The 12,418-nt window shown below is 36.0% G+C and overlaps 1 protein-coding gene across 17 annotated transcripts in view; it reads right to left on the reverse strand.

Moving 5' to 3' along the window:
• The window catches only part of mycbp2 (MYC binding protein 2), a 239,118-nt gene that overhangs the window by 60,163 nt on the left and 166,537 nt on the right, over positions 1-12,418 (reverse strand). For 11 of the 17 annotated variants that reach the window (XM_056464968.1, XM_056464962.1, XM_056464966.1 and 8 more), the window contains 3 exons: positions 11,185-11,325; positions 7,076-7,150; positions 1,928-2,149 (listed from right to left, as the gene is read on the reverse strand). In XM_056464968.1, coding sequence (XP_056320943.1) covers positions 1,928-2,149; positions 7,076-7,150; positions 11,185-11,325 — 438 coding nt within the window. The remainder of the gene's footprint in view (positions 1-1,927; positions 2,150-7,075; positions 7,151-11,184; positions 11,326-12,418) is intronic. The other 6 variants (XM_056464975.1, XM_056464963.1, XM_056464976.1 and 3 more) reach the window with 4 other exon arrangements.

A 12,418-nucleotide genomic window follows, 5' to 3' on the forward strand; every position in this document is an offset into this window, starting at 1 on the left:
TATTTAATTATTTAGATATATTTTTATTATTTAAATAGCTAAAGGGGTGGTCCACTATGATATCATATTTATAACTTTAGTTGATGTGTAATGTAGCTGTGTGAACATGAACAACATCTCTGAACATAAGACGCTCAAAGTTCAATGCAAAGGGAGACATTGGCTTTTACAGAGTTAGCTTAGCAAAGCCTACAGCAAACAATGTTTGGGAACTACAAAAAATTACATCCGGGCTAGTGAGACCACAAGGGCTTCCAGTTACGTGCATTCACCATGCGCATAAACCATGCGCAGCAAATTGGCGTGGCCAGAGGTGCTGTAATGTTATAGCAGAGAAAGCTAAAAAGCCGTCTAAACACTGCTATTTCCACAGAGTGTGTTCTGTTTCTGTATTTGGGCTTTCAAAGGACATGACACAGAGAGAAGTGCTGACAATTTTAGTTTACTTTTGTTCCAGGGAATTATAAAAAATATAGAGCTCTAGCATTTGGCAAAGAACAGCATCCAGAAACTTTCTCAGTTCAGTGCTGGATTCGGCTAAAACTCCTCCAACCGATGAAGCTGTGGATTGTGAGCCACAACCTGTACGTTTATTTTTTTGTTAAAATTGATCCATTACATGCGTAGTTTCTAGTGTTAACGGTATGTTTTAGCGAGGAGGTAAACAACGATGTAAACAACGGGAAATGCTGTTTGGCACCACTAACAATTTAGCTACAAATTCATATTTATCAGTCAAACCGCAGTAAGCAACCACACTTTTTAGCAGCGCTGCATTGTCTCTCTGTGCGGCTGCTTTCCCTGCATTCTACATCTCAAATAATGAACTCGCAAAAGATATGAGAATGTTTTATATTACTTACACATGCTTATTATTATGTTAGCTAACCAATCAGAGCCTCTTAAGGGTGTGCCTTTCAGAGGAACTAGGAAATATGACAGTCCTTTTCATTTTAGCGAAGTAGCTGTATTTAATCAAAGTAGGATATATAAAAAAATTATAATGAAATTTTCTCAAGCTAAGTGAAACATGAGACCACCCCTTTAAAATAAAATTTTATTATTAAAAAGCATACCAAATTCTTTGGAATCATGAAAAAATGTTTTAGGAAATCTACTCATTCTGTTTTATTCCTCTTAAAATAAAAACATAAAAGCAACTGTATAATTATTCCATAAAAATGCAGTTTTACTACTATCACTACTACTAAAATTAGTATAATATAGTTATCACATTTTTTTTAACCTTTTATTATGATGTACATGATATGATTCCATAACATTTAACATTTAATTTAATGATTGTGTTTTTATATCACTGGAAACAGAGCTGTACTTACATTAAACAAGTAATCAAACTCCAGTGAACCTGTGCTGAGTTTCTTTGACCTCCATTAATTCCTCTTCCCATCATTCCAGTTCACCATCACGTGAATCACAGCCATTTCAATTCAAATTCACATTACCAAGTCGAAAGGGAACCAAATCTTTTGAATTTTGCTCAATCCTGATGCTTACAAAGTTAAAGCTATGAGATGACTTCAGTTTTTTTTTTTTTTTTTTTGCTTTTAGCAACTCACAAGCTTCGATTCATTATTGTAAATAGGTTAATTAAGATTATATATTAACTGTCGGATCACAAACATGTTCCTGTAGAGCATGCCAGGTTATACTGTTACTGTGCAAAAGCTGAAGCCATGCTTGGTGGTTCTTGAAAGCAGCTTTAATAATGTGCACAGAACGACAACAAACCCACACCAGAGCCATGGCATGTTTGGCTTCTATCAAAAGAAGTTATACAAAGGGTTCTCTAATAGTCTAAAGACACAAATTAAGAATCTGTGTTACAGAGACAGCAGAACTAGCAAGAAATCTGGCTAATTAGTCATTTATTGGCAGCCACAGTGACACAGTTGGGAGTTCATACCTCGCCTACCGCCTTGACTTTGTTCCCCAGAACTAACATTCCAATGGGGATACCTCTAAGGTTTGGGCAGCTTCTGATGTTGTGACCCGAAGGTCCGGTCTTCACTACCTTATAAAGACCTGGTCCACCACTCTGGCCTGCGCCCAGGTCAAGTACATTGGCATCATGAGAAGGGTGGCCACCACTCTCTTTTCCATAGTCATCCAAATTTGACCTGCCCTCCTGCAAAACCAAACAACACCAGTTAATTTAGGTTTGAAAGCAAATGGAAAAGTTATAAATAGCTTTAGGGTCAATGACAAATAAGGATGTCTTGTATGAACTTAAAAAGAAAGAAAAACATTTTTAAGGATGACAACTCAGTGTCATAAAAAAATGTAAATTTTAAACTGAATATTTAGATTATTTTAAACATCTTTTTTTACTTGTCAATTTTTTTTAAGTTTTAAACACGATAATGACACAAATAGTGACATTGCTGGGGTTATTTTTAGAAATATTTCATTTTAGCAAAACATAATGTATTAAGAATCTATCCTGCTTTGAAGAACTCAAGGACTTAAGTGGTAGGTAACAAATGCAGTGAATGCTTAAAATAAACTAAGGTAAAACTTTATTTTGATGGTCCAATTAAGTATTAGTAGACTGTCTGCTTAATATATGTTGATAATGCTCCTTCAACAGACATTTAGCTGATTATAAGAAACTTAAGTACATGTCAACTTACAGTAACCCTAACCCCAACCTTCTGTCTACTTATATATATATAGACTGTTATAAAACAGTCTACTTATAATGTCATGAGAATTAGTTGGCATGTAGATGCAATGTAATTTAAATTCAACAAAAGAACCATCAAAATAAAGAGAGACCCAAACTAAAGACTATAATCATTATTATTTATAGTTTAGTTTTTATTTTATTAATCCCCTTAGGGAAATTCATTCTGACACTAAACACAATAAGCACCAACACTTAACATCAAGAAAAATGAAGAAAAAATAAATAAATAAATAAATTAAATAATATTAAAAATGCATAATAAAAAAAAGTTAATAATAATAAAAAATAATAATGCATTGATTTACTACATTTATTACATAACCGAATTGCTTCAGGCACTAGCAAAAAACATTATTCAGAGTATATACAGGAATCAGAGAGTTAAATTCAATTCCTTTTAAAGACCTTTTTAAGGCTCTTTCCATACATTTAAAGAGTCACGAAACACCAAAACACATTTTTGAGCTGTTCACAGTCATATATATGTGCCATGCTGCTAAAAACACTATTAAGACACATATTTTTCACAAAAAAAGAGAAAATTGGTAGTTTTTGTGTTATTTCGAGCTAATTTGTTCTTCCAGTTTGAAAAGAAATTAAGAAGCTATGTCACGGCGATTAGATCCTTTTGTGTATTCCAGCGTGTAGACCGGATGTCTGTACTGGTCAGTACAATGTGACGTCTTTGAGCTTTCCGCATTAATTCATGAGACCAGACCGCCAATCAGCGCGTTCTATTTTGTATGAGGTGCAGCTTCATTAATATGCATGATATAGCTTCCAAGTTTTTATGTTACAACGTTCAGACGGCAGAAAGACGCCATGTTGTGTTGCCAAAAAGTGGATGAAGAAGAATTGTTCGGAGACACAGGTCGTCAGTGTTGCGTTTATAAATGTGCTGCAACAAAGGTTTTGTTTTCAACTCCCCACTTTGAGAGCACAGTTGGACTCACGTGTGGATTACAGTGCACGCGAAACTTGCATTTTCACGCAAACACTTCCCTCTTTTCCTCCCCCGACACTCCCACCTAAACAGATCTGGACACACCCACTTTCCTGACTTTTTTTTTCAATCTAGATGTGTGAAAACACCCTGCTGAGACAGGGGGTATTTCATGGCCCTTTAAAGACCTTAAGGGCGTACTCACACTATGCTATCCGAACCAAGCCCAGGCCCATTTCCCGGATCGTTTGAGAAGTGTGAGTGCTCTAAATCAGGCTCAGGCACGGTTCACTTGTCCGGCCCTGGCCCGTTTGGAAGAGGTGTGTCAGAGCGCGTTTCACTTGGGCTTTGGAGCAGTATGCTTGTAGTGTAAAGTGCGCCAAAGCCCGAAACTGAAAACAAGACGTCACTTTTACGGCACTGTTTCATGTGGATCTATTAATCATTCTTACTGTCAATGAACGCAAACTGTTGTAGATTATTAAAGATGCAAACCTCTCACCGCACGACAGCTGCACCTTCAGCAAACCTCCTAATTCCTGCAGCACGAGGACTTTATGACGGGAGGGGGGACAAGTGTGCTTTGGCCCGGTTCAAGGCAACTGTACATAGTGTGAGTACACCCTAAACCACTTTAGGCTTCAACCGGAAACACTGGCGAGATTTTAACTTATAGTATATTTACTGAATATTAATGTAAGAAGCTAATTCAAAACTAAAACATTATTCATATACTGAATAAAAATCTATTAAATCTAGCAGTTTAGGCGCCTACAGAAATGCAGAAAAAAAGTTGATACCTTGGTTACTGCAGTAAACAAAGCAGCATGATGTCAAATCTAGTAGGATTTCATTGATTTTATAAACTACTGATATTTGCAGATTTAATTCAGGCAAACTTTAGCATACAACCATACATTGCATAATCAAAAATGATATAAATTTAAAACCTTGAAAAATAGCATTTAAGACTTTTGAATACTTTTTAGGGCCTTAAACCTCTCTACATTGATTTTTCAACTTTTAATGCTGTTTAAGACCCCACAGACACCCTGTTATTGTTTTTTGGCAATATTATATTTTTAAATTTTCTTATTAGTAATATTTTAAATTTTACAACCTTGTAATTTTTACAATTGAAAGTAGTAGTGTCTTTTATGTCACGGGTAGATATTTTATTAATGCAGACAACAGAAACAAAACAAAAAAAGAAAGAAATTAAACGTCATTGACCCTTTAACACTTATCAGGATGAAGTGTCTGATAAAAAAAAGAAAAACTGAAAAGACTTCCCAGCTGTGCTTCTACATACAGCACAAACAAGACAGTTTTCATAAATACAATACTTATAAATTGTAACTTATTTTATGTAGCGGCAACAATGACCACCATAACACACATAACTGTGTGTTCTGATGCCAAGTAGTGCATTCAAACACTGTGTAGACATGCTGTTTAGAAACTGACAAAAAGTTTACCTTTGTTTGAGAGAGAGAAAAAAACATGCAGTCACATAACCTGCTTGTTTTTTAAAGCAACAGTTCACCCCAAAATGCACTCTGTCATTAATGTTATCATGTAATCTTTAGCATAGAACGTGATATTTGAACTTCTCTAGAACCTACATATAAAATTTATGAAAATAACATTTTGTGTTCCATTGAAAATAAAAACATTAATTTAATAAGTAAATAATGACAGAAAATGTGTTATTGAGCAAACTATTCCTTTAAATCCTCATGCAACTGACTTCCAATTGTGTTTCAATTGTGAACTCTGACATAAAAACGCAAAAAAAAAGTTTTATTGAAGGTTAACAAACGTCATGTAATGATCGTTAGGTTGTTGCAAGACACTTTAAACATGTTACTTCAACACAGACTCATTGGAAATATGTGCTTCAGCCTACATTTTTGTGAAACTATGAAAACTTACTTAAACCCACACTTGGCTGGTGTTTCTAGGTAAAATGAACGCTATAAAGCAGTATGTCAACATTTTTTTGTTCCTTTTCACACAAATGACAGCTACAGGAAGATGTTATCGGCGAAATAACATTAATATAAATTATAAGTAATAAATAATACACAAATTATATTATTTGTGTGGAGCTACTTGCACAACACCAAATAAACACGACAGAACAACTTGTAATAAAATTTAAAAATAAAATACATCTGGCTCAGTTTATCTCCATGTGGACAACTTTTCAGTTTGTGAGTTAGCTCATTATGTACGGTGTAGTACTTGTGAAGTGCTCGGATTAGAGTCCAGTTAAGCACAGTTCCATAAAACAGATAAAAGCAGTCGATCATCAATGTGTAAACGTTGATTTGAAACGTTCAATAAAATGTACCCCAAGTAAAGCATTTTAGATCTGCAAAAATGTAAACAGCGCCCTCTAGAAAATTACAAAGCACTGCAGCGTTTGGGTGTTCTGTGTTTGTCTTTAGTCTAACGAAATGTGTATATTCCATACAAGCTAAAGCTGATCGATCAGTTCTTGTCACGTGACTCGCGGTGCGCTCGAGGCATCCATTCAACCGTGTGCGTCTCGAAGGCGTGAGTGCGTCACGCAGCTTGTCAGCACACCTCCATTGGAAATAACGAACTTGTGTGAGCTCTAGAAAAAATGTGATATGCAAACAGCCCCTAAAAGGCCATCAATTGTGATCTCCAGCTGTTGATCTTCTTGCAAAGACATGGTGGATTCACCTGATTTGTTGACAAATGGGTTGCGGATCTATTCATTGCCAGTTCACAGGTGCTTCACTGGTCATTTTCCAATTCGCAAAGAAACTTTCCAAAGATCTTCTTACTCATTTTGCTACTTTTGGGTTAAATTTGGGCACTCAAGCGACCGAAATGTAAGCAAGAGAATACAGTAATTTTTTTCAAAGTAAAAGACTGTTCAGACTCAGATAATAAATAAAATGGAAATAATTAATTATTTCGTGTGTGGCCTGGTACCAATTGATCCACTGGCGGGTGGCTGAGGACCACAGCCCTAAGTAACGCATTTTAGATTAGCAAAAAAAGTAGACAGCACCCTCTACTGGATTCATCACCTGAAACATGCAATGAAATGTACCCTAAACAACGCATTTCACATTCGCAAAAACGCAGACAGCGCCCTCTACTGGATTTGTCATCTGAAACGTGCAATGAAATGTACCCAGAGCAAAGTATTTTACATTTTGCTAAAATGTAGGCAGAGGCACATACTTCCAAAGAGTCTGGGTTGGGAAATGTTGAGCATACAGAAGATAAATTACATTGGGATTCACTCACATAGTTTACACAAACATGCAAGTCTGATGATGCTCCAGTATTACATGTAAAAACCACAATCTCGAAATTATGAGAAACACTGGTGAAAAGCATAACAGCAGCCAAGCTACAAAGTCCATCTGACCACTCACCTGGGGAAAACAAGATAAGGTCGTCCAAGACAAAAAGTCGATATCCCTGACTCCTTGGCTAGCGCTAAAGATATTCTGAGCAACAGATTATAAGCAAGTCAAAACACGTTGGGGAATTACCCTCAATTAGAAACGCAGACGATATGGTTTGTCTTTTTTTGGAAGAGATGGATCTGTTATAGTAGACAGCTTGTTTAAGGTGTTTTATTTCTTAATTTTTTTTTCATGAGACAGTAAGAGAAAAAGAAATTGAAGGTTGAGAAGAAAGTCTAGCAAACGAAACAAGTTCTGCTGAAGATTATGACTGTAAATGCTCCAATTTTGAGAAAAATAATTTGATCACATCAAAATATAGCAAATGAAAAATAAATCACATAAGAAATACGAAGATTTATAATCTTCCAAAAAAGATAAGTGGTGTGTCATGCTGTTCATACTGGGAGCCTTGATGACATTTTCACATCCAGATGTAATTATGCTCTCAAAATCACGGCCCACTTTTAGGCTTTGTGTTAGAAGGACAACATTTTATTGCATGGCAGAGTAGAGGAACCCCGGCAGTTAATTTAGTGTGAGAAATTTAAGCCGATTAACCACTTTTGCACCAATTACTGAAAAGGTTTCAGGGGCCACTGAACAAATTTAAGTAATTCTTCTTCAGTTAACGAATGTCTATAATTACAGATTGGCTTTATAAAGAGGTTCAAGTTTTCAAATGAGCTCTTACTTCTATACTGTCATGACCAGAAAACAGCAAAGCTTTGTACACTGATATTCAGTATCAAACAAGAGCTATTTTTCACACCACATATGATGAGTAACAACACAGTAGGGCTGCACAATCAACTGAATAAATTATGATTTTGACTGACACTATGTGAACTAATTTGTGAAGTCTTAACTATAAATGTTTGAAAAATTGTAAGGTGCTTAATTCTTTTATGAAAAAAGAAACATTAGCTAGCTCTCTTAGCTAAACTGTGTAGAAGCAAAGCAAAGAGGACATTCAAAGTTGAGTTACTCAATAATAATGTAAATAAAACCTGTTAAGGCTGAAAAGCACTACATGACTTCAGTAAAGATTTTTGCCGAATCTAAAGTTTCCATGATTGAGCAACTGCATTCCATGAAGCTCTCTTGAGCTAGGCGACACAAGGTCTGTAGCTATTGACATTAAAGTAAGTTGGCGATTTCTGCACTCTGGGCCTTAGCTTGTACTCACGCTGTACTTAGGGCTGCACAATTCTGGCTAAAATAAGAATCCTTTTTTTTTGCTTAAAATCAAGATCACAATTTTCTCACGATTCTGTAGATGTAAAAATAAAGTTTAAAGTAGATGTAAAATAAAGGTTAATATGAGTAGACTATTATTATTGTTATTTCTCAAACATATGATAAAACAACAATAATAATATTAGGCCTTCGTGGTCTACTCTTGGTTAAAATGCTAAATTTTGTATAGACTTGGAATAGAGTAGACTTAAATAAACTTTAAATTGTCCTGGTCGTTAATTCACAGTAAAGTGAATACATCAGAATACAACTATTCATAATTCTGAAGTTGAATTATTATGTTTAAGACATTCTTGTCATTTGTCATTGACAACATAATTAGACCATTTTATTTCACTGGTAAAATCAGACAATTTTCATTATCAGATTCCCTCTTGCATTATATTTAACATTATATAGGCTGGAGTAGTTATAATGACACTGCTAAATATTTATTCTAATGCACAACACTATGTGTTCGCTATGAAAGAAAAACGTATCAATTGCTTGTCGTGATCATAACTCTAAAATGTGATATGATCATTTAAATGATGTTTTTGGTTTCACTTTCACTGCCGAGTGCAGCTCATGGCTGCCGTCACTGAAAAAAAAAACCTCTCAGTAGCAAACAAACAGTGCGTCAGCTCACGTGTCATTTTGTGGCTGCAAATATATTCTTACATTAAGACAGAATGGCATTTTTTTGCGGTGAATTATATCTTTTAAATACAGTATGTGACACTTTTAACACAATTTGGAGGTGTCCATGCTGCTGAGCAATGTATATAGAACAATTCGACAAATGCTTCGATTCCCTCCTGACGTTAAAAATATAATTAGCTGAATCGTAGAAAAGCTTAATTAACATCGAATCGAGATCACAATCTTTGCAGCCCTATCTGTACTGTGAATTTATGTAGCCACTACCACTTCATGGCTAAGTTGCTGCCACTCCCAATTGTGCAGTTGACTGTGGAATATTAAGTAGTGCGGAAATTTCCTGAATGAAAATACTGCACAGGTGATAGCCACGTGTGAATTCACTGAACTTCTGAAAGTGACCTTATAATTTAGAGGGGTGTCCCAAAACTTTTTTGAACTCAATTGATTGGCAAATATGTCATGCATTCCATGTTTTTTTTCTGGGTGAACACGCATTTGCAATGATTTCTAATTCTATTGTTGTACCCCTACCAGTACCCCATTGCCCTTAAAATCGAGTGTGAATGAGAAGGGCTTCAAAATTTACCCCTAAGAAATGAGGCACCACTACAACACCTGCACAAATCATTGCGATCTCATGCTTCATATGAGATCAGACGATTGCGACTGCTGTAGTTGTTCCAGTTGTGTTATTTTTGGTATTTATCTTCAAGAAATCACATATTAAGTTATCATAACCATATAATGTGGAAATAAGATTGTAACTATACTGCGCATATACACAGTGGCCATATTCATCTATGTAACGACACCAAAAACAACATTAACATTATAGTAGACACTGTAAAAATCTCATAATCTCAGCCACTAGACATTTCTGACAGGGTATTTGCATGTCATCAAGTGACAGAATGTTGTGGAACTGCTGTACAGGAGTTATGATTATGGATTATAGATTGCGAAATTTAGCGATTTATTTTTTTATTTTAGCAGTTTTTTAAAAGCTTGTTTGTTGTAAAAATTCATAATAATGACAAAAAAATACTAATTTGTGCATCTCCTTACTTTCGGGTGCAGCGATGCTCCCGTTGTGGCTGGTGTATTCTGGGAATTTTCTTACCTCTTGGTTTCGAGTGTGGTCCTGAAAAATCTTTGTTCAAAGGGGTATCTACCCCTTCCCCGTAGCCCTACGCCTTCAAGCTAAAGAGAATTGGAACACCCCTACCCTTTCATGGGAACGCGCACAACGTGGGGTAGGGGGTAAGGGCTAAGGGGTAGAATTGGGATTGGGCCTTTGTATGCATGTGCAAATATTTTCAACATAAGAGGCTTTTATCACCGCCTGTTGGTTCATCATGCTCTTAACAGTACATATCACAGTACGTTTTTGCGTTTTCATGTGGATAGGGATCATTTTTCAAACAAAGGCGGGGAAAATCCAGTTTATAAAAATACCTGTGTTCATATTGAAATGGCCTCAGTTTTAAAATATAAAAATGTAGTTATTGCATTTTCCCAAACTGAAAGTGCAAAAAAAATAATTGAAATAGCAGTTAGCAGCTTCATTTGTCATGCAGCTCCTAGCAGCAAGCCACTTTGAGTGAGATTGTTTTGTCATGTTAAAAACTACCTGAAAGTCTGACAGCATTTGATCCTCATCCATGTTCTGTTGCCAAGTGCATAATGCATAGTATTTTAAGTTCAGATATTGTAAGTCCAATAAGTCTTACAGTGTATTCCAGCCTTATACAAAACAAACACAAAAGTCTGATTATTTTATAAAAGAAACAACATAATTGAACATAATTTAATAATCGTGCAGCCCCATAAAACAGTGTGCATGAGTTAGTGTCTTTCAACCAGGAGTTAATAAGACAAGGGACTGGCAACATGCACCCATCTTTAAACACCTTCCATCCTGGTCTCTGAGTGATCGTGCCCAAACTAAACTACACAGCAGCACTAACACATGCAACGACATATGTTATTGCCATTGGTAAGTAATCAACACAGCATGCTAACAGACATTTGGGAGTGGGTCATTAATAGAAGCCCTCGTTTCATGTAAATGAGCCAAACTGTAGTATAATCCAATGATCGTCCTAAAAAAAGTTACAAATCCCGTTCCCAAATGAGCAGTGATGGGACTCCAGCTAATCTACAAGTTTACTTACGTCGACAGGGACCAGGAGGCTTCTGCCCAGATGCTGGTTAAAAGAGAGGCACCAGGCTTCAGTGTAGCCATTCATGTTGGGAACATACTTCTTTACTGTGTCATCATTCAGTCTGAGCCAGACACCATCATCATTGTGGATCTATGGGAAACAAGCAACAGAGCGGAGCCATGCCCTCCTGTAACTGCTAACACGCCCCCTAGCATGAGCTTCTGAGGCTGCAGGACCAGTCCGCTAATGCACAACACCAACCAATTGGATTTACAGTGGGTGAGCGGTTACAATTAGATGTACAAAATTTGTAAATGCATCTATAACGCTATTGTCGGTTGCCAGCAGAGCCCTTTCACATGACTCATGTTGGGGCTTCAAAATCCTGCGCAACAAAAGCATCATGCGCCACTTTGAGCATGTGGGGAAAATTTTGCAAGAAAGCAGCAAGTGCAGCAAATTTTCTATAAACATAAATAAATATAATACTTAATAGATACTGGAGTAGATTATGCATGTACATTTTTTGTTCTGACTGGGGTTTTTCTTGTGATCATACAATTTGTCTGATTAGTAGTACTTCTAAAGGTCTATGGGAGTGGTTCTCAACCTTTTTGACCCCAAAGTCACCAGTTTTCAACAACAATATTCAAAGCAAACAAGAGAATACCATGTATTTATTGCAAAACTATTTTTAATCAATCAACTAGGGATGAAGCGATACCACTTTTTTTACAAACCGATACCAGTATTTTAAAGGTTCAAGACACCCTAGAGTACTTTTTTTGAGATTTTAACAGATTTGTGCGGGTTGAGCATCAGGTAAGACAGTGTTTCTCAACCACGTTCCCGGAGGACCACCAGCTCTGCACATTTTCCAGGTCTGCTTAACCAAACACATCTTATTCAGATTATCAGCTCATTAGCAGAGACTGAAAGTAACTTGTAATGGGTGTGACAGACAAAGGAGACTAACTTGGGAAGTTAGAATAATTAAGTTATTGGACAGCAGTGATTTGCTCTGAGAGAAAAAAAATCAGAGAGAAAAATCGAGAGAGAAAAATCTTAAGGAGACTAATCATGCTTACTAATAATGCTTAAACAGATCTTAGATAATTTATTTAAAAACTGCTTTTATTCCAGCCAAACTAAAAGAAATAAGCCCTTTTACCAGAATAAAAAAAAATTGTAATAGGAAATAATGTGAAAATATCATTGGTCAGTTAAACATCTTGTTATTACC

This window comes from Danio aesculapii, chromosome 9, assembly GCF_903798145.1.
Source record: "Danio aesculapii chromosome 9, fDanAes4.1, whole genome shotgun sequence".
In the NCBI taxonomy this organism is placed as follows: Eukaryota; Metazoa; Chordata; class Actinopteri; order Cypriniformes; family Danionidae; genus Danio; species Danio aesculapii.